At 41.1% G+C, this 23621-nt stretch overlaps 2 protein-coding genes across 2 annotated transcripts in view; both read left to right on the forward strand.

Annotated features, from left to right (window-relative positions):
* Positions 1-17434, forward strand: part of LOC123635587 (cytochrome P450 2J2-like) — a 36891-nt gene extending 19457 nt beyond the window's left edge. Inside the window, exons 6-9 of the mRNA XM_045547896.1 lie at positions 510-651; positions 3477-3664; positions 6521-6659; positions 13518-17434. Coding sequence (XP_045403852.1) covers positions 510-651; positions 3477-3664; positions 6521-6659; positions 13518-13696 — 648 coding nt within the window. The 3' untranslated portion in view covers positions 13697-17434. The remainder of the gene's footprint in view (positions 1-509; positions 652-3476; positions 3665-6520; positions 6660-13517) is intronic.
* Positions 17435-18398: 964 nt separating this feature from the next.
* Positions 18399-23621, forward strand: part of LOC123635588 (cytochrome P450 2J2) — a 35279-nt gene continuing 30056 nt past the window's right edge. Inside the window, exon 1 of the mRNA XM_045547897.1 lies at positions 18399-18678. Coding sequence (XP_045403853.1) covers positions 18481-18678 — 198 coding nt within the window. The 5' untranslated portion in view covers positions 18399-18480. The remainder of the gene's footprint in view (positions 18679-23621) is intronic.

Consider the following 23621-nt stretch of genomic DNA (forward strand, 5'->3'; position numbering starts at 1 on the left):
AGGAAATCCATGTATTATTTCTGTTTCCAGTACAAACATTTGTTGGGTATTTGCTATGTGCCCTGACATCTCACATAATTAATAATGTCATCTTAAGAGGTGTGTGTGGTTATTTCCATTTTATAAATAGAAAACCAAAGCACAGAGAGGTTAAGTAAATTGCCTCAGGTCCTACAGCTGCTAACTGAAGTGGCTGATATTGGAAAACAAATCTGTCTTGTTCACATCCCATACTCCTTCCACTGGACTAATAGCTTCTTTCAAATGACAGGCATAATATAATAGTTGTCTTTCATTTTCATCCATCCAAAAAGCTGCTAGCATTTGCTGCAGGACAATGCTAACAACATTGCTGTAATAAGCCCCTGCCTCCTAAGGATGCCAAAGGGAAAGTTGTTTCTTCTCGGGACCTTTCCTTCCAATCTCCCTCAATGAAGCCCCTGCATGTTATGGTAACGAGGAATCCTCTGAATAAACCAGTCTATAACATTAAATATTGCTCTTCCTAGAATGCAGGCAAGGCTACTTCAAGTTTCCATGAAGAGAACCTCATTTGGAGCACTCTGGACCTCTTCTTTGCCGGAACTGAGACAACTTCTACAACTCTGCGCTGGGGTCTCCTTTACCTGGCCCTCTACCCAGAAATCCAAGGTGGGTATGTCAGTGTGCGTGCTCCACCCAGGATACAGTAATGCCTCCTGGGACATACTGCCCAATGGGGTCAGAAGAGAACATGGTGGAATGGAAGAAAAGGTGGAATAGTCAGGAGGTAATATGGCCTTGGGAATGGGAACATTCTTCAAATTGTCAGGGCTATGAGGAGCCCAGGTAATGCAAATATAAGAGGGAATCCCTGAAGAAGCATGGAGTCAAGAGGGAAAACAGTGAATTGAGTCAAGATCCTGGACAGTTCTATGTAAGAGTTCCATTCGCATGTGAATATCTAGTGTTGCCCTTCCCATCTTTTAAGTAATGCCTTCCCATTTCTTCTTGATAATGTCCAAAGTCCTGAACCCAGTATATGACCCCTCTGATGTGCCCCTTTCTACCTGACCAGTCTCTTCCCCACCCATCCCTCATGAGACCCTCACTACATTACATGTCATTGTCTTTGCACTGTCCCTGTGTATGCCTCTGTGGGCAGACACCTGCTCTTCCTTCTACCAAGAATGTGCTTCCCAATTTCTGTCCATAGTAAACTTGTATCTCTTCTTGAAGAATCTGCTCAAATACTCCTCCCTGAGATGTTTCTCCATTGTCCTGGGGAATTATGAGCATTTTCTTCCTCCAGAGATGACTCAGTTTACCTCCATTATTGGTCTGTCCCTCATTATTTCTATAGCTTCCCCACAGACTGTGTCCACTCAAGAGCAGTGACTGTTCCCATCATTTCTCCTTCTCCAGGTTCCAGAACAGTTTGAGCACGTGGGGGATGGGAACTGTTATGATACAGTTTTTCACATTGTGGGTAACATTTATTAATGATGTATAAAATCAATTTAATTGATCAAGACCAACTTTTTTCCCTAAGATAAATATAGAAAAGAAAAGATCAGAGTGTTTCCCATGTACTAAGGTTAAATGTGTTGATGGGATTTTATATCTTTCACATATAGATGCATAAATGTGTGCTTTGTATGTGTGTATATTTATGTATCTGCATACTGAATAATGATGTAAAATGCACTTCTTACTGTGGATTACATTTTTTAAAATGTTTAAAAGCTACTTTTATAGGGTATAGATTTGGTTTGGGAATAGAGTTTCCAAAATAACAATGAATTAAAATGACAGAAGTCTACACTCATGTTCATAGCAACAATGTTCACAATAGTCAAGAGGAAGAAGCAACCCAGTGTTGACTGATGATGAATGGATAAGCAAAGTGTGTAATATTATTCAGCCTTAAAAAAGAAGAAAATTCTGACACTGAATTTCCACAAGCTACAACATGCATAAACCTTCAGGATATCATGCTAAGTTAGACTGATTACAAAACACCAATACTGTATGATCCCGCTTCCATGAGTTGTCTAGAGTATGAAATTCATAGAAACAGAAAGTAGAATGGTGCTGGCTAGAGGGTGGGGGTTAATGGGGAGTTGTTTACTGGATATAGAGGTTCAGTTTTACCAGATGAAAAAGGTCCGCAGAATGTTTGCGTAACAATGGGAATATACTTAACATTTCTGAACTGTACACTTAAAATGGCTAAAATGGTAAATTTTATGTTATGTATATTTTACCCCACTGTAAAAAGTTTTCTAAATAATCAACAGAAAAAAATGATAGAAGTTTATTTCTCTCTCAGGTAAAAAAATCTAATCTGGACTTTGTAAAGCACTTAGGGTTTCAACACCTTCTCACTTGTTGCTGTTGTGTCTAGAATGATGCCCTTGTTGGCTGTCTCTAAGATGGCTCCCAGGAGGGCTGCCTTTCCACCAGTAGGAAGGAAAAAGGGGAAACACGTACCCTTCCCTTAAGGGCTTGTTCCAAGGATTGATCATCACTTTTGCTTACATTCTATTGGCCAGAACTGAGTCCCATGGTCACACTTAGTCACAAGGGAATCTGGGAAATGTACACTTTAGCTGCACAACCAGGTATCCAGGGAAAATCTTTAGAAAAAAACAAAAACACATAGTGGAGAATGGCCACCGCTTTCTGTCATTTGTTTTGTATTCATCTAAATCAGTTCATGAATCCCAAAACATCCTTAAGATGAAGGTAGATTGAGCCTCACTAATCAGATGGGGAAACTAAGGTTCAAAGTGTTTAAGTAACTTGTGGCAGTAAAGTTGTAGAGGAAGAGTTTGCAACCCCATTGTTCATACACCAGGGCCCACTTTCCACTCTTATATACCTCCTTGAAAAATTACAGTCTATATTTCTGCTATGGTATCAGTATTGCACCCCTTCCACAAAATTCATATGTTTTAGACTAACCACTCATATGATGGTATTAGGAGGTGGGAACCTTTGGCAGGTGATTAGCTCATCCTTGCATTCATGTCCTTATAAAAAAAATCTCAGAGCTGCCTTCCCTTTCCACCATGTGAGGAAGCAGCGAAAAGTTGCCATTTATATGACAGAAAGTGGGGCTTCACCAGACACTGAATCTGCTAGTGCCTTGATCTTGTACATCCCAGGTTCCATAACTGTGAGAAATAAATTCCAGTTGTTTATAAGCCACCCAGGTAATGGTATTTTATTCCAGCAGCCTGAATAGACAAAGACAAGATCCTTCTATGAACATGTTGATCCTGGATATTCCATTCCTTAGGTGAGCCAGGCTCAAAAGAATTATGGAATAGGCAGTTTTCTAAAAAATACCCTTTGAAGGAAGGAGAACCATTTTATTTCATTGCAGTCTGGTGACTAATTGAAATACAGTAGTTGAGATATTTGAGAGCAAGCCTACATCTTTAGAAGAAAGCATAAAAGTTTAAAAAATAATGAAACTTCTTCTTTTCCAGAAAAAGTACACGCTGAGATTGACAGAGTACTTGGCCAGGGACAGCAGCCCAGCATGGCTTCCCGGGAGTCCATGCCCTACACCAATGCCGTCATCCATGAGGTGCAGAGAATGGGCAACATCCTCCCCCTGAACGTGCCCCGGGAAGTGACAGCTGATACCACCTTGGCTGGGTACCACCTGCCCAAGGTAAGTAGGCACTCCCGGCCTCAGTTCTTCAAGCCCCTCTTTGAGAAGGTGGCAATATGAACTTGAGAAGTGACTTGTGTTCTTATCCTGAGGAGACATGTAAATGGGGAAAAAGCTGTATTACAGCTAATATAATGCTAGTTTTTCCTCCATGTGTGGCTTTTAGAATGTTAGTTTAAGTAGATATTAAGAAGTATGTGGGGAGTGGAGAAGGGAGGATTCCAGGCCAACTGTGCTTAGGCAAAGACTGGCTTTCCTTTGCTGTGGAGCTTTCAGCATTTTCACGATGCTAATGTGTATCATGAGTCTCTGTGGGCACAGCAAGTGTATTGTGAGTCTCTGTGAGCACAGCAGGCAGCAGTTCTAGGTCAGACTTTGCCACAGATGCCTTTCCTTTGCCTTGGTAGAGCATCTCACAGGACTAGGGTCCTGGCCAGACTGTGAAAAATTCTGCTTCACAGTCCTGGGGTTACAGAATGTGAGAATGTGAAAGGACATTTGACACCAACTAGGCCAAGATCACATTCATGCTGGTGTTTCTAACATAATATCCCCACAGGTATTGTTCTAGCTTTTATTTACAGCCTGATGATGGAGAACTTCCTATCTCACAAGGAATCCAATCCAAGTGAGTGCAGAATTAATTATTAGAAAGGAGACAAAGGAGTGAACACTTGATTCTGTGTCATGGCTCTAGCCTCTTTCAAAAAGTCTTACTCAGTTCTCAGTACAAATCTGTTATTCCCATTTTATGGATTGGAGGTCAAGGCTCAGATAAATCAAGTTTGCTTGATCTCTCAACCAGGAAGTGGCAAGATTTGGAGATCCAGAAACAGATATATTCTGATTTTTTGTGCTACACCCTGCTCCCTCCTCATGAGTTACTATTCTTTGACTTTAGAAGTATCTCCCTCCAATGTTCTCAACTGGTTGCTGTTAATATCCTGCCCTCACAAAGGGACTATGATCTCACTCCTCCTGCCATTCTTATAATCTGTGCAGACAGCTCTCCTGTGCCCTCTGGCATCTTCCATCCACACTGTACCTTTACAGTTCCTACTCTTACCTCCTCACCACTTTGGCCAGCCTCTGTGGCTCTATTCCAGTCTAAGTCCCTCCAAGTATGTCATATTGGAGGAGGATGTCAATATGTTGAAACAGAAGAGCTTGCCCATTGGATGCTGCTTGGTAACTTTCCCTTTACTATTACCTTACTGATTGACAATCTTGGGGATAAAGGCTGAGGTCTAAATTCCCCAAGTGCTGTTTGCATTTTTCTAGTAATTCATTTAATTCCAAGGAACCAGCCTAGCTCAACAGACTTCTTCTACCACTGATTTTTAATGTCAGCTTTAGCAACCATCCTGGGAATTGAGAAATCAAATTAAGTATATGTTACAGAGGCTAGAGCCATGCCTTTGACATCAAATTGACCTAGTTCAAGTCATAGTGCCACTCTCTCCACTGTGGACTCTGGGCATGACATTTAACCTCTCAGAGCTTCAATTTCTTCATCTGTAAAATGTGTTTAAACCTACCTCATAGGATTCACAAGGTAAAATGAGATCATGCATGTAAAGCATTTAACCCAGTGCTTAGTATGGAAAGTACTCAAAATGGCAGTTATTATTCTTTTTTAATTCAACAAATATTCATTAGGCACCTGCAATGCTCAGGTCTGGAACAACTGTGAGGAAAATAGTCATGCAAGTGCATCCTTACAACCGTGGTGACTGCCCTAAGGAAAGAACTCACTGGGTTCTATAGAGGTGCAGACTGACAGGAGTGCTCAGGGAAGGCTTTCAGAAGGAAGTGAGGTTTGAGTTGAGGATTAAAGGATGATTACGAGTTAGTTAGGTCAGAGACCAAGTGGGGAAGAGGAACCTTCCTGGCTAGGCAAACAGCATTTAAAGACGTTGAAATGAGAGGACACGTGATGTGTTTGACAAGCTGAAAGTAGACCACCGTAGAGGGAGCACAGGCAGGGGCTGAGAGGCACCAAGACAGGGGCAGGTGAAGGGGCTTCACCCTGAGAGTGATGACAAGGTTTTGAAGGGTCCTGAGTGTGAGGCCTGAGCCCATGGGGTGATGTCACTAGATCATGCTCCAGGCTCACTCTGCTTTCAGGGCGTGGAGCAGATTGAAAGGGGCAAGAGGATGTGGACAGAACTAGGAGGCTGTTACAGGAAAGTGGCAGCCTAGACTAAGGCAGTTGTGGTGGGCATGGAACGCAGGTGACGGAATCAAGAGAAATTCAAAGTAAAATGGACCAGTCTCACTGATGAGTTGGATGAAGGCAGAGTGAGGGAAAGGCTCACTCTGGGGTTTCTTGGGTTTGCTAGTATGTACCTGGCTGGAGAGGGGTCCTCTCACTGGGCTACCTGATGCTGTTACTAACCTATGGGGAGTGGGGACAGTGTACAGATGTTGGAGGGAAGAGTATAAGAGAAAAACAGGTGAATGACATGTCCCTTCCCTGTGTGGAGCTGCCCCAGTTAGCACTTCTTGACCACTTCATGGTAGAATGTGGTCTGAGCAGCTGTTGCCTTATTCTCCCATCCATGCATACACGTCCCCGCCCAAGACCTACACTGACCTGTCTCTGTAGGGAAGGTCTATTCTATACTCAAATGTAGCCAGACTTTTGTGGTAAAATTCCCAGCAGGCAAATCTAGTCCAACTGGTAAGCTGTCCCATCCAAAGTGGTGGTATTGGGGAGGGGGAGGGGGCTGATGAGACTGTGGGTAAGTTGGGGAGGCAGGGTCAGGCCCTGGTATAGAATCCCGAGGACCACTGGCCCTCTGTGGGTGTGTTGGATGGGTCAAGCCCTGTCTGAGTCTTTGCTGCCTTTTCTAGGGGACTATGATCATGACCAATTTGACTGCGCTGCACAGGGACCCCACAGAATGGGCCACCCCGGACACATTCAATCCTGAGCATTTTCTGGAAAATGGACAGTTTAAGAAAAGGGAAGCCTTTCTGCCTTTCTCAATAGGTGAGTTGTAATAGACAGGCGTGTGGGAGTCCAGAATCCCTCTCGCAGCCTCCCCTGCTCTTCCCCCTGCAGTCCCTGCTTTTGCTGGAATGTCTTCAGATGGCCCCGCCCAGTGCCCCTGCATCTCCCTATGGTGGCTGCACCAGGAGCCCCTGGCTGGGCAGTGCTCAGCCTGCCCTTCCTTCCCACGCTCTCCCGGCCTCCGCTGGACATGTTGGCTTCCCTTGTGCTGTCCCTGCAGCACAGTGGGGACAGAGACCCTGACCCACTTGTCACTCACAAAGAGGGGGACATCGGCCATCTTTACTGAGTTTTTAAATCTCCCATGTTCTATAGAAACAGAGCTGCCATTCACATAGAAACAGAGCTGATCTATAATAAGGATAGAGGGAAGGGCAAGGGAAAGGGATTATTTATCCACCCTGAACATCACTGGCTTAACTAGATTGGATTCTACTCTATAAGTATGTATTGAATAAGTCGTTTTCCTTTTTTGTAAATTTTAAATCTATTTAATACTTTTTTATGGTAAACAACTTGAAAAGTAGGAAAAAGGATGCAGGGAAAACTCTCTCCTGTGTTTGTAAGCTAACAATTTCAAAAGTGTAGTTTTGATGCATAACATTGTAAAATCAATAACAAAAATTTTTAGTATGTTCCAGGTGTTGAATTACTATGTTGCATAATTTTTTTCAAATAATTTCCCATTTCCTTATTTCAGAAATATTTCCTAGCCATGTATTATGTGTCAAGCATTCAGTCCTAAGGATGTGACAATGAATGTATGAAACAGAAAACAAAACAAAACAAAACAAAAACTGCCTTTGTGGTGCATTTGTTCTAGTATAGTCTACAAGGTTCGAATTGCTATCATCACTTACAGATAAGGAAACTAAGGCTTAGTGAAGTATGAAAATTAAGTCATAAATTTCATGACCTAGTTAGTTCTCAGTCAAAACCAGATTTATCATAAAATAAAGCTTGTGTTCTTCCTAACAGTGTCTACTGACAATAACTCAATGCTACACAGAACCCACACTGTGGAATACATTATAGTTTTGCTTATCATTCACTTAAAATACGTGTTGATTTTCTGAAACACTATCATTTTGCTTCTGATGACACTATTGCCAGAAAGGGAGGAAATGCAGTTTGAACTTCTATCCTTATGGCTATGAAGCCCCTGTTTTCCCACTGTGCTGTGCTGCCCTGATTGTGTGGGCTGATTCTGAATATAACCTCTTTGCCCTTCTTCCTCTGGTTGTATGTCACCTTTGTTCACATTGAACAAGTCACTGCTAGTCCAAAAGTAGATATAAGATGTCGTAATTCCTTCCAGTCTTCCTGTCTATTAATGTAATAGTTTCAAATTAAAAAGCAAAAAGTTTCAGCTGTATATTTCAATTATTATATTTTTTCCTTGTCCCTCTCCTGTATCACATCCATGAAATGCTGAAATGCTAGAAATGTGACCCTCTGTGCATTCCACAAAAATGCTTTGCCTAATGCTTGCTGCGCCTTTGATGAGAGGAGTCTCATAACATGTCCATGGCTTTAAAAGGAAGAAGGATCCCATAGACTAAGTGATGACGGATGCCTCTCCTTTCTATTATGGAAGCCTCTTCCTTGTAGTGGCTTCCTCCTGCCCCTTGTTGAAAAAAAATTTTCTCCTCTGTATTAACTATAGTAGTAAAAAAAAGAACCTTACACACAGTGACTCACTGGTACTTTCCTACTGAGAACTGTGTTACACCCTGTTAATTAGAGACTTGATTTGCAAGCAAATTATCTCATATAATCTTTACAACAACCCATTGTAAATAATTAGGCAGGAGATGGAGTGGTGTCTCCTTTTTTAATACAAGGCAACTGAAAATAAAAGAGAGTTACTTTTTATCCAATATCATATGGCAAACAATTGGTAGAACAGCACCTAAGAGTCCAGTTTTTGTACTTCTAGTCTAGTGTTCCCTCCAGTACACCTAGAATGTAACTTACTTTTCCATTAAAAGGCCTCTCCACTTTAAGACTCACTGATTTCATTCCATATGTATCAATTAACACATTGGCATCAGGGCATATGGATCCCCGCTTGACCTGCATATGGGGGAATGATTCCCAAACTCTGACTAACAACTAACTCACACCAACCATACCTCTCCTTTGTTTAAAAGCAATGCCTTTTGGTCTGTGCCCTTGCAGAGACACAAGCACACTTTCACTCAGGTCATCACACGCACCCTGACCCTTCATTTGGGTCCTCACACATATACTTCGTCCTCTCAAACGCTCCAGCAAACATACACAATGCAGGGACTCTTGCATTCAAACAGGAAAACGGGAAAAAGCACTACTTAGCAATAAACACATGCAACTGTTGCAGAGGCCAAAAAAATTCTGAAAGATCTTACTCTTGCCCTGTGGATGTACAGTCATTTCATCAAGTGTAACTGGATACCCCATTTTATTATAAATAGATTTCTCTGCTGTCCTTGATTACAAAAGAAAACCCAAGCATCAAACTCCTATCTTACTGCCCTAATGTATGCACTGTTTGGGGGACAATAATCACAAAATGCAACCAAAAGTTGCACACATGTCTAACTGTTCTAATCTGTGAAACATCTGTCATGAAGTTTCTTAGGAGAAATTGAACATTTTATAGCCTTTTATACATTTATTTTAAGACAGGTGTGTGAAAATCTCAATGGCACCCATATGCGTCATCGGGACTCACTTGAGTGAGTCAAAAACCTGAGTGATGCATATGTGCACCATCTGACGCCAATGTGTTAATGTATTTCTATATAACAAACAGTCCAAAACTCTGTGGCTTGAAACAAAGATCATGTTATCATTCACATGTCTACTAGTGAGATACATGGCTCTGCTGATCTTGGCTGGGCTCTCTTGCTCTCTCCGATCGAGGCTGGGCGGTCAGCTAGCCGTAGGCTGATCTAGGATGTCCTCAGCTTGGACAACATGCACATTTCATGATATCTCTCATGCTCCAGCAAGCCAGCCTGGCTTGTTCACATGGTGATGGTTAAGGTCCCAGGAGGCAGGATGGAAGCACACAGGCCTCTGAAGGTTCAGACGGATATGGGCACAACATCACGTCCACTGCATTCTGTTGGCCAGTGCGAGTCATGAGGCCATTTCCAATGCAAGGGGAGGGGGAATGGCTGTCACTTTTTATGGGCAGAGCTATGATGTCACATTGCAAACAATGTGGATCCAAAAAGAGGGGGAAATTGGAGCTGTTGTGTTCTCACCATCTGTCTTTCTGACTGAGAATGAAATTGAGCAGTATGCCTGGGGAGTGCTGCAGAAGGTGTGATGGAATGAGGACCAGTTAAGTGGAACAGGGATAAGAACCTGAAGAATCCCAAGGTTTAACAAAATGTCCACAGGACTACATGGTTTCTCCACCACAGCCCCATCTCTGGAACACAGTGGCTTTTCCTCACTCTTGGCGTAGCACTTTTTAAAGACGGCCTCCCTGGAAGAATGAGGTGTGGGCAGCAGTCTCCCTTCTCCTGGGAAAGATGACCAGGTGTGGAATTACTACATGTGCATAATCTGCATATTTCTATTTACTTTTCCTCATTTAAATTCTTCCTGTTTGATCCATCAAAGCAACAGGCAGCTTCATGAAAGGCAGAAGCCTAGTTCCTCATTTTCTAAATAACATCATTAGATCATAGGAGATAGAGCTGCAAAGAACTTTGCCAGAAACTCAGCTCAGTTCTCTCATTTTACTGCTGAGGCAATTGACCAGGTGGGTTAGTGATGGCCGGTTAGTGGTAGTACCACAGACAGGGTCCAAGTATCCTTTCATCCAGGCCAAGGGTTTGAAATCTAATAGTCCTAATTTTCATGCTTTCAAAAGCAAATTCATACCTGCTATCCTACTGGGATACTTGCCCAGCCATGTAACACAGAAGAGAGATTATTTCATGTATTTGACAAGTGAGAGAAGTTTAGCTCTGTGAGAATGAATGGATCCCTTAGTCACACAGGTAGGCATTGGTGGAGCTAGTTCTTTAACCCTCGTTTCTGACTTCCTGGGTCCAGTTTCATCATAATATATGGATTCTTCTAGGAGAAACTTGGGCATTTACAATATGCTGATATGATACCATTTTAAACAAGTTGCTAATTGTGCTATCTGTGATGGGTAAAAAGATAAAAAGATGAGGAGAACAGAGATGAATTAGACACATGCTGGCGGGAAACACAGGCACACAATAATAAAATGACATAATCATGAAGGACATTTACATTTATTAGGCACCATTGCATGCATGATTTAATTTTATTTCCTCAACAAGTTGTTACTGGAAAAGAACAAAATTTAGGCATACATACATTAGTAAATTTGCAAGAACATTTAATTACATGGCAAAAATACAATGTAGCATAAGCACCATACAGAATTAACTACAGGGAATATGCCTGTTATGGAGTCCAGGGAAATCCTTACTAGGACAATGAGGAATTATGGCAAAATATTCAAAACGGTTGTGTCTGGATTCTGGGATTACACATATTTTTTTATTTTCTTCTTCATTCTATTTTTCCTGCTTATTTTCTCTTTTTGCCACGGACATGCATTACTTAGGGAGGTAGTAAGCTAATAAAATGCACACGGGAGAGATGGTGGTGGACAGCGGTGTCAGGTATGTCAGCCAGGTGCGGGGAGGAGGACATGCACTGGAGGAAGGGACGGCAGTAGCCTAGAGCAGGTCTCAGAGCACAAGCACGATGAGGAGGGGTTTGTACAGGGTGGCCTTAGCAGTGATCGAAATGAGTTACATGGAAGGGATACTGACCCAATGACTAAATATATTGATGATAATGGGAGTTATTGGAGAAAGTTAGAAATAGGGAAAGGGAGAAAGTAGAATGAACTCTGTGGTGTTGGATTGCTCTTGGGGGTAATTTATATGAACTGAGATTTTCAATAATATAGAAATCTAGATGTAAATATGGGGATATATACACATTTGAAAATATACTCATATACATACATTTATTCCCCACCTCTGTCCACTGAGATGACCTAAGAGCAGTAACACCTGGAGTGCACTGAGCATGCCTAGTGCCCAGATGTTGATTTCTACATATCTGTATGCACTAAATGGAACTAGAACTTTTTGGAATATGGCTGATTTTAGAACTGTAGAAGAGAAAGTATAAGATAAACCTGACCTATATTGTTGTGCCAAAAAGGCAGGAAATTCCAGCTTGAATGGGCATCTAATGGCCAAATCTGGAATATTTTGAGCATCGAAACAAGTAATGATAGTAACAGATTATCACCCTTTGTATAAAAATAGGAACCCCATGAATCCATACTTACATAAATCAATGACTGAGTTTATAAATGGTGAGGAATGCAATTTACTAATAAGTAATCAGTAGAAACAAATTCTATTTATTATTTTAGCAAGTTTTTGTATGTTTGAATTTATTTCAGAATAAAAGACACGTTATGGGAAAGGACCATAGTAAAGAACTGTAATGCGCAGAAAGCTATTTTAATAACTCTGCCACCAAAAAAGTGTTACTTAAAGGTTTTCTTTTATTTTGTATTTTTATTTTTTAGAGACAATTTCTTTCTCTGTCATCCAGCCTGGAGCACAGTGGCATGATCATAGCTCATTGCAGCATTGAACTCCTGGGCTCAAGTGATCTCAGGGCTTAGCCTCCTGAGCAGCTGGGACTGCAGGTGTACGCCATAATGCCCAGCTAATTTTTTCTGCTTTGTGTAGAGATGGGTTCTCACTGTATTGCTCAGGCTACTCTTGAACTCCTAGCCTGAAGCAATTCTCCCACCTCAGCCTCCCAAAGTGCTGGGATTACAGGAGTGAGCCACCACGCCTAGCCTAGGTCATGCTTTAAATTGTATTCTTCTGTATTTTCAAAATTAACCATATCAATTTAACAATAAGCTATTATACAGCTAGAAGGTTTACTATTATCTAGGTGACATTTTAAAATACATTTTTTGCTATATAAATTATTAAATTATTTGACCCTTTGGGATTCAGTGTGTAATAGCCCACACAATATATAAAATAAAGTTCTCATCATAAACACACATACATCTTCACTAATGCCTAGAGAGGTTGCTTAATTTACCCCAATCACATGGGTACCACGTGGGAGGAGTAGAATTGGACCTCTGTCCTTCTGACTCCAGTTCACCCACACATAACAGGGAGTGGGACGGGACCAGGGCAGTGCTGGGTGTGAGCTGTGGAGAGCAGGACCCAGCCTCGGGCCCCACTTTAGAAGCAATGGCTTGTGTGGGAGAAGGACTACTGTGTATAAGAGCTACTGTTCCGATACAGAGGGCCACCCATGCCAGTGAGGATGCCATGATTAAGGAGGAGGAGGTGGCATAAGGGAAAGATGACTTGTACTTTAGAAACACTGTTCTGATAGTTACTTATTTCTATTTTGGACAGTTGCCTTTTATGGACCGGTAAACATTAGCACAGTGTTTTAATTATTGTTTCCTTGTCTGATTTGTCATATTTATGTGAGCTTTTAAAGTCCTTAGGCTAGACAAACACTTTCTAGGTTAGTCCAGCCTTCTGGTTCTATGGTCCCACACCTTCCCCATTCAGCCCTTAACCTCACCTGCCTGCCCTCTGAAGGCACTTGGCTTTGTGATTCAGGACTTCTGCTTCCTGTGTTTGGGTGAACCCAAGGAGTTGTCAGACTTGAGCTGCTGCCCCTAAAGCTCTTCCTTGGATCAGGTTTGCAAGTTGTGATTGGGGATCCTAATCCCTGTGAGGCACCAATGCCACCTGGGAGGACAACTCGTCTTTTGATTTTGTCTTTCAGGCAAGCGGGCATGCCTTGGAGAACAGTTGGCCAGGTCTGAGCTGTTTATTTTCTTCACTTCCCTTATGCAAAAATTTACCTTCAGGGCCCCCAAAAATGAGAAGCTGAGCCTGAAATTCCGAATGAGCATCACCCTCTCCCCAGTCAAACACCGCCTCTGCGCTGTTCCTCGGGCCTGAATTTGTAGGGAAGGAATGGATAAAGGAAAGTAAGAAGAATGGGAGTGTGTTCTGAAGACACTGGTGACTGCACAGGTGTGAGGGGACAAGTGGCCCTGAGGAAAGATAAGAAGAAATGGACTCTGAGGAAACTATCCAAATCTGAGTTCTGCTGTCTCATCTGAATTAGCCTTGGGAAAATCATTTATGTGCTGAATCATTTAGCTTTTTATCCAGGAGAGAAAAGTGGATAATTATTCCTTCACTAAAGAAAGTTCCTGTGAGAATCAAAGGAAATAATGTCCTTTAAGAGATTTGTAAGTCATAAGGCATGTCATAAGGGTTATAACAGTAATTTGCCTCCCCCCTGCTGCCTTTGTTAGACATGTATTTGCTTCTGGCCTATTCAGACAGCTGGGTCAGAGTGGTTCAAAATAGTCAGTAGGATTTAAAAATGGGCCCTGGGAGGAGCCACAGAGGTGAGCCATAAAGACTGTCTGTCACATTTGGTCCCACAGTGCTTACTTTATTTTGTTCATGCCTCAGGTGGTTTTCTGAGAAGTTAGCAGGGCAGGTATTATTCCTTATTTACAGACAGAGAAAGCAAGTGTTGTCGAAGCAGTTTCTTTGGATGACATAAGGAAACACTACCTTGGCCTTAGATCTAGGGCCAAGTAGAATGTGTCCCCAATTAACCAACCTGGGAAGCAGGTCTGGGGGACAAATGTGGAAATATTTTCTGTCCTTAGGAGTACCCCTTTGCCTTAAATATTTCCTCAAGTATTGATTCTCAGGCTGTTTCACATTGAATTTATCTATGTTGTAGGTGTGATCTTTTCTTGCAGCTAGATTGTAAGCTTTTGGTCAACCCTGGGAGGATATTTTATAGCAGGAAATCAGAAATGTCACATACCTGCTCTACCCATCTGGGTTTGGCTGCTCAGCAGAGACAATGTTCATAAAAGAGAAAGCCAGCTAATACTGATAGTCCTTGGAGCTTTGACACAAAGCCAATGCAGAAAAATGAACAAAACCCCTGGAATCTAGGCTGACTCTTATAAAAAATTCTGTTTTCCCTACAGTGGCATCTTAGTTTGTTTTCTGTTGCTATAACAGAATACCTGAGCCTGGATGGTTATACAGAAAAGTTTGTTTGCTCAGGGTTCTGGAGGTTGGAAAGTCCAAGAGCATGGTGGCAGCTTCTGGCAAGGGCTTTAGTACTGTGTCATGATATCGTAGAAAAAAAGAAGGGCAAGCAAACATCTACCAAATAGAGAAAGCATGAGGTGCTTGGCTTACTTTATAGTAGTCCACTCTCTCGATAACTAACCCACTTTAGGGGAAATGACATTAATCCTTTTGTGAGGGCTCCACCCTACTGACCAAATCACCTTACACTGGGCACCACCGCCCAACACTTCAGCATGGGGGAACATGTTTCAAAAGAAACTTTTGAGGGGACAAACACCCAAACCATAGCAAAGTGGTTAGACCTGTGTAATTTAAATAGTGTAAAACACAACATGCCACGAAGCCATGGTGCTTATCCTTCTTGTTTCCTGGGATTCAGAGTAAAGCAAATGTAGTTGGCACTGTGAAAATGAGAAACAGAAAAAAGGATGGCAGGAAGGCGTTTGCCTAGAGTGAGCCTAAGCTGGCTGAGAGATCCAAGAAAAATGTGTCTGGAAGAAATGGTTGGGTTTTAATGTGCAGGAGGAAGCTTTGGTCCTTCTTGCGTGGTGAAAGAAAGAATGGGAGTGAGAGCCCCATGCATGTGTACCTTTTTGTAACCCACTGAAAAATTGCATCTCTAGAAAAGAGGCCAAGTGATAGAGAATAAAACCAATCAAGTCAGGACTTGAACTTGAACTTCCTTCCTAAACTTCCAGGACCTTGTTTCCATTTTGTTTTCCCATCAGAGTACACAGGTGTGTAATGTCCCACATTTTTCTGATGTGCTGTTCATTATTCTTCATCCTTTTATCTCTCTTTTTTTTAGATTGCATAATCCCTATGAAGCTATCTTCAAATTTATTGATTTTTAACTCTTCTAGTTTACATCTCTTCTTGATCCCCTCTACTAATTTTTAAAATTTCAGTTATTTTACCTTTCAACTACAAAATTTCATTTGGTTATTTTTTTTAATAATATCTGTCTCTTTATTGATATTCTCTATTTGATGAGACATTGTCATCATAGCTTCATTTACTTCCTTCACCATAGTTTTCTTTAGTTTTTTGGACATATTTCTAGTTAAGTTGCTTTATAGTTTTTGCTAAGTTTGACACCTGGGCTCTCTCACTGGCACGTTCAGTTACCTATTTTATTTACTCTGCTTGGATCACACTTTCATTTTCATTTGCATGTCTTGTAATTTTGTGTTGAAAACCATACATTTTAGATAATATATTATAGCAATTCTAGTTAATGATCTGTCCCCTTCCCTGGGATTCTTGCTGTTTGTACTTTTATTTGTTTACTGAATAGGCTGGAATAATTTCCCCACAGTGTAAAGTCTATGATGTTAGGTCTCTGAGGACAGAGACTTGAGTGTGCACACAGTCACAGTAGGATAACATTGGTTTTAGCAGGGCTCTCTTTGACTGTCTTTTTCTTGTTCTCTATTAAGCTGTCTGCCTCTGCAGGTATTACACTTAGTTCTTAATCTCCAATAACTACCAGCTGATTGCTCTATTGTTTTCATCCATGCCTGGGGAATAAATTAGTTCACAAACTGATCCAATTCAATTTGAGCTTCTCAAGAACAGTCTTTAAAGCCAGTCTTTGAGATTTATTCTGGCCCCAGGAAGGCTTTTCTTAGCTCTCACTTTCCCTGATTGCTCCTTGTAGACCTCTAGCTGGTCTATGGTGTAGCTTATTGTTCTCTTGGAGCTATAGGCCTCCTCTTAATTGCTTACCACCAAAATCTCTGTTGTTTGGGGCTTCTGTCAAGCCTTCATGGCTAATCTCTTTTAGTTCAGAACGTCTATCCTATGTGCAGGCTGTGCTGATGGCAACCATGGCCCAGTATTCTCAGTCTGCTGTCGTGGGGTAATGTTTCTGCCCTACAAGAAGGGGGTGGATCAAGGAGGATATCCCTGGCCCTCTCAGTCAGTCTTGCCTAGAATGGAGATTCTGCAGCATGGCATTTTGGGAGGAGGGTATGAGAAATGCTTGCAACCTTTCCTTCTCAGGGAGAATCTATAGCCATCAACTGGTAGCCAAGGAAAGTGCTCTTGGCCACACCTGTCTAGAACTGATCTGTCACACTGAGCTGGGGATTGGGAAAAGAGTGGGTTATTGCTCCATTGCCACAGACTTTTGCTGTTTTTACCAAGATTTAGTACATTTATCTTGAAGAAAATGTCTTCATTTACTTTATGTCTTTGGCACACTTTTCAGACACATAAATGGTTGGGGTTTTATTAATAATTTTTATCAATTGTGGGTTTTTACTAGGAAGAATTTCTGCAGAACTCCTCATGTTGCCATTATGAAAGTCATCTTCCTGCGGCACTGTTTTTAATGAAAAATAAAGAAAGAAAGAAAAAGCAGTTGTAGATCAATTCTTTTAAAAACAACATATAAATATTAGAAACATATCATGGATGCATAACAGCTGAAGTAAAACAGGAAATGTGGACTGGAACATACAAGTTAATACCTAAAGAGTATCCCTCTCTGGACTTTGGAAAGATATAATGAGACTTCAATTCTCTTTTATTTTAAAAGCCTGTAATAAAAGATTTTAAACAGAATGTGTATCTCTATGTTGAGTACATGTGTGTGTACTATGCTATGCTATTCCAGAACTGTGCTTCATGTTTTGAGTCTCACAAATGGTGAGGACAAGTGGGCACTTCGGAGATGGAATGGCAGGTTGGGACCTAGGTCTTACAGTCTTGTGGCTTTAGAGAGGAGCCTCCCAGAGCAAACCCAAAAGGTCCAGGACTAAGACATCCTTTCAACAAATGATAGTTAAGCACTTATTATGGACTATGCTCAGTGCTAGGAGCTTTAATCGAATGCTTTTTACTCTCCAAAATACTTTCAAATACAGGACCTCCTTTAGCTGTGTCTCAGACCAGGGGATTCATTCATTGGCCAAGGACTTAGTACTTAACCTGTTTTCTCAACTGCAGGATGAGACTAACAAGAGCAACTCCTGCATAATTTTGTCAAAATAAAAGAATCTGTGTAAAGACGCGAGTGTGTGGCCTGACATATAGAAAGAGCCCAAGAAATGTTAGGTGCTGCTATTTGTCATCACAGTTTACTAGGCACAGTTCTGATCACTGGCAGGGTGATTGAAATACACAAACTGAGATGTCCGTGGCGCTCTCTGATACACATTGAAACCGTATATGCAGGAGCCCCGAGATGTTTCGAAAGACGAGCTTTATAAATACAAAGCAGCCGCTTCTACCCTGGCCTTGTCCAAGATCCCTACTGTCCCCCCCAGAACACAGAGCCAGGCGTCTTTGCAGGGCTCCGCAGAGGGCCAGGCGCTGAGAAGAGGGGCGGGGTTGGGGGCGGGCACTGAGGCGGGAGGCGGGCTTGGGACGCGGTTGGGGGCGGGCGCTGACCGGAGGGGCGGGGTTAGGGGCGGGAGCTCAGCCGGGGCGGGGCTGGAGGCGGGGCGTTGCCGGGAGTGAGGCGTGGCAGGGGAGGTGCTTGGCGAAGCTGGAGCGAGGCCCGGAAACGGTGCGGTGGGCGGTCCTGAGGGCGAGTGTGGGGAGAGGGTGGACGGTCGCCCTCTCCGGCCGCAGAAGACTGAACAGACATCCCAGGCGTACTCGCCGCCATGGGCTCCCTGGCGGCCGCCCTCTGGGCAATGCTCCATCCCCAGACGCTCCTACTGGGTGCTGTCGCCTTTCTGCTCTTTGCTGACTTCCTCAAAAGAAGGCGCCCAAAGAACTACCCCCCGGGGCCTTGGCGCCTGCCCTTCGCTGGCAGCTTCTTCCACCTGGGCTTTGAGCAGACACACCTGACACTTCAGCGGGTAGGAGCAGGGGAAAGTGCCTAGCCCCATCCTGACCCTAACTCTGATCTGCAGGACAAGGGACATTCTGGGGACTGAGGTGGGGTGGGGAAGGAGGGGAGGCTCTGTGGCTAATGCTTGTAACCAGACAAACCCTACTTTGAGCTTGATTTTCCTGTTTCTCCTCCTGTCAAGTGGTATGATTTGACCTGCCCTTTCTAGGGTGGGATATTATTAAGAGTACTAATCATGAGAAATTTACTCAGTTAATTCCGTGTTACCTTGTTAAACATTATTGGAACATCTTATTTACAATATGATAGCCTTGACCTCTTTTATGTTATCCTTAAAAATGCCTCAGTTTTAGGAAACTTCATGTCCCATGTGTAACATGGTGATAATCCTACCTAAATCCTCATCATTTCTTAACTGGATTCCTCTCACTCCCACACTGATCCCCTGCCTTCAGCCACCTCCCTCCGCAGTGCATTCTCACTGAAGTAATAATTTAAAATGTTACTCCTGGGCTTAAATTTTCGTGTGCCTCCCACTGCCTCCCGGTGTTCAGACTCCTCACTGGGACACTTGGGACCCTCCTTGAGCTGCAAAGACCTCTTTCCACCTCTTTATACTCATCTCCTATCAGGGCTCCCTAACTCTGCCCACCCAGAATTCTCTCAGACATCAGACACTTTCTCAAGGATCCTCAGCTGGTTTCCCTGCAACTCAGCACAGGTCCTTTGCTGAGAGACAACACTGACAAGTGGTTATAGAGATTAAATATAAGAGTGAATGATTGACGTGGCTTTTATTTGGTGCATAACAGCTATTAGTTCCCATTTCCCTACACATGCCTAGGGTATTTTAAACATGTGCCTATATACTGTACTCAAATACAGATAAGAAAATACTTAGTACTCTGGGAGAAATGCCCAATTGGTAACACTAAGTGACAGCATTAGTCACAGAGTTTTAAAGCTAGGCTGCTAAACCTGTGCCCTTGTTTAAGAAGTGTGGTGTTTAATTTCCAAGTATTTGGACATTTTCCTGTTATTCTTCTGTTAATGATTTCCAGTTTGATTTCATGACAGTCAAAGAATCAATTCTTTTCAATTTATTAAGGTTGATTTAATGACCCAAGATACAGTCTATCTTGATAAACATATCATGCATGTTTGAAAACAATTCAACTGTTGCTGGGTGGAGTGTTTTGTAAATATCAATTAGATCTTATTTGGTAATGGTATTGTTTAGTTGTCTTATAGACTTGCTGATTTATTTTCTACTGATTGTATGAATTACTGAGAGTGACACGTTGAAGTCACCAACTGCAATTGTGAGTTTATCTACTTCTTCATTCAGTTCTCATAGTTTTTCCTTCATGTATTTGGAAGCCATGTTGTTTTGTACATACCCATAAGATTGTCATGTCTTTTTGGTGAATTCACCCTTTTATCATCTAATGTCCCTCTTTATCCCTGAACTTATGTAATATAGCCACACCAAACTCTCTTTTGATTAGTATGTGAGTAGTATAAGCTTCTCCATCATTTTATTTTAACCTACTTATATCATTGTATTTGAAATCAGTTACTTATAAGTGGTATATATGTGGGTCATTGTTTTTTATTCTCCCAGTCTCTGTCGTTTAAGTGGCAAATGTGGATCATTTATATTTGATGTAATTATTGATACATTACGATTTTAGTCTACCATTTTATTGTTTACTTTACATCTTTTGCTTGTTTTTCATTACTCTGTTTTCCCTTTCCTGTCTTCCTGTGGTTTATATGAATATTTAAAAAATAATTCCACTCTCATTTATCTGTAGTTTTTGTACCTTATCTATTTGTTTGGTTTTACAAGTAGTTGCTCTGAGGATTACAAGATGTTTATGTAGATTATTGCGGTCTACTAGTGTCAGCATATTACCATTTCAAGTGAAATACTAATATCTTGCAACCATTTAGGTGACTTTACTCTCCCCATGTTATTAGAGTAATTGTCTTAAATACTATCTCTACATACATTGAGAACCACATTGGAGAATATTATAATTTTGCTTTTAAATGACAAATGCAATTTTAAAAACTCAAGAGCAGAAAAATAGTCTATTGTATTTACCCATTTATTTACCTTTTTTGTTACTCTTTCATTATTCCTGATATTCCAAGTTTAAAATTTCCTTTCTTATCTGAAGAACTTTCTTTAGCCATTCAACACATAGGGTAGGCATGATGGCAAAAGTTCTCTTAGCTGTTATACATCTAAGAATATCTTTATTTCACCTTCCTTTCTGGAGTATACTTTCACTAACTATAGAATTCTACGTTAAGTATTTATTTATTTATTTTTTTTAGATGGAGTCTTGCTCTGTTGCCCAGGCTAGAGTGCCATGGCATCCTCCTAGCTCACAGCAATCTCAAACTCCTGGGCTCAAGTGATCCTTCTGCCTCACCCTCCCAAGTAGCTGGGACTACAGGCATGCGCCACCATGCCTGGCTGATTTTTTCGATATATTTTTAGTTGGCCAGATAATTTCTTTCTCTTTTTAGTAGAGATGGGGTCTCGCTCTTGCTCAGGCTGATCTCGAACTCCTGAGCTCAAACGATCTACCCGCCTCAGCCTCCCAAGTGCTAAGATTACAGGCATGAGCCACCACGCCTGGACTAATGATTTTTTTTATTCAATATTTTTAAATGTTGTGTGCCTTCTTTCTGTTCTCCAGGTTTCTGATGAGAAATTTGTTGTTTTCTAAATTATTATTCCCCATAGGTAATGAGTTTTTTCTCTGCCTGCTTTCAAAAAATTTTCTTTCTTTTTAGTTCTTAGAGGTTCGATTATGATAGGTCTTGGTGCTGTTTTCTTTGGGTTTATCCTGTTTGGGCTCTTGAACCTGTGGGGTTGCCTTTTCCCAGATTTGGAGAGTTTCAGACATTCTTTCTTCATATATTTTTTCAACTCCATCTTCTTTTTCCTTTCTGGGACTCTTTGGCACTGATGGCACAAATGGTATATCTCTTGTTTTTGTACACTAAATCTCTGAGGCTCCGTTTTTGTTGTTTCCAATCTATTTTCTCTGTGTTACTCAGATTGGATGCTTTCTACTCATTTGTCTTCAATTTCACTTATTCTTCTATCATCCCCACTCTGTTTTAAGATGTTCTATTGAGTTTTTTATATGCCATTGTATTTTTCATTTCTAAAATTTCCATTTGGTTCTTCTTTATATCTTCTATTTCTTTGCTAAGATTTGCTATTTTTGTCTTCACAGTGTTTATAGTTGTTTATTGGAACATTTTTATAAGAGGTACTTTAAAATCTTTAATTATTCTATAATTCCAACATCTGTATCATCTCAATGTTGCTGTCAACTCATTTAAATTGAGATTCTTGACAAGGTGAGTCATTTTAAACTATATCCTGGACATTTTGTGTATTATGTTACCACTTTATAAGATATACTGTGGATACTATGTAAAACTTTTATTTTAGCATATAATGTATTTAAATTCTGAATGCTCACTTTTGTGAGCTGTGGTTCAAATGTTAATGTAAGTTATACATCCTCGGCAGTGCTATTCTGATCTACCCCGCTATGTGTTACCCACCCCTCAGGCATCTACCACATAGTCTCATCAGTGTAGGCTGGGAGAAGGGATATGGGGACAGAGAACAGAACCTCTGGGTAGTTTCCTTACCACAGAGGGATGGGAGTCACAGATCTGCCCACATCTAATCATGGGGAAGTATACCTCCTTGTTACTATGGGAGAAAAATAGAAATCCTGATTCTGCCCAAAGACTCCTTCCAGAGGAGTCTCTTTATTGCAGTTCAGAATTGGAAGTCATAATTCAAGTCACAGATTCTGCAGGGAAGGACACCAGCTTGTTACTTCTTAGGTAAGGTGAAAGACAAGGTTCCAGTCATGTTCTCAATTGGTGCTGCCACCTTTAGGGCTGAGGAAGGTCACATCTGTTCATGGTGTTTTCCTCCAGAAAAGAGAAATAAAAGAGCTAAAAGGTTTCTGTCCTGTCAAGCTGTCCTTTTCCTGTCTTTGGCCTGCGAGAGTAGGCTTTTCTTGGAGTTATTTTTGTCTCTATCAATTGGTGTCATGACTAGTAGAAGCAAAATAGGATGCTATTATTCAATCTTGTCTGGAATACAAAGCTTGATTTGTACCCTTTTTTTACTACCAAGATATTTGTGACTAGAGAGGATAAATGCTTCCCCTAATGTCACAAAACTAGGTAGTGATGAAACTGAGACTAGGTTCTTATCCCTGGCCCAGTAATCATTCATGTCTTATTTTTCAAGTGATTTTTTAAAATTTTATATAGGTTTGCATTTTTATATTTCTGGGTATGAAATATATGAAGTTAAAAGGTATGATTTCATTATAATTAAATTTACAGTCTTTGAAATGGAAGACATTATGTACTAACTGTCTAATAGATATTATATCGGAATATTTCTGTTAATTCTCATCTAATCTTCATGAAAAGCACATGAATTATTATCTAGTTGCATTTTCATTTTACTATGGAGTAAACTGAGAACAAATAGCAAAGTGATTTTCTCAGGTTATTCAGCTAAATTAATGGCAAAATAAGGACTTCAAAACAAGATTATTTGATTCATACACCTATTCTCTACTTATGCTACGTGACTTTTCATGATACAATTTGAGGATAATTGGTTTATTCATGGGCTTATTTCTTCAACAGACATTTATTTAGTGTTTACAATATACCAGGCACAGTACAAGACAGTGTATGATGAAATATGTAGTGTGTGTACATGCTTGGTAACCAAATGGGATATCAGGAGATGGGATCACCACAAATGGATAATCCTGGGGATTCCTTTTGTAGAATGTTGGACTAAATTGGGCTGAACTTTAAAGGAATATTTGATGTTTTGCAAGTACCTAAGTGGAATGAAGGGATAGACGATTTTAAATG

Source organism: Lemur catta, chromosome 3 (assembly GCF_020740605.2).
Source record: "Lemur catta isolate mLemCat1 chromosome 3, mLemCat1.pri, whole genome shotgun sequence".
NCBI lineage: Eukaryota > Metazoa > Chordata > Mammalia > Primates > Lemuridae > Lemur > Lemur catta.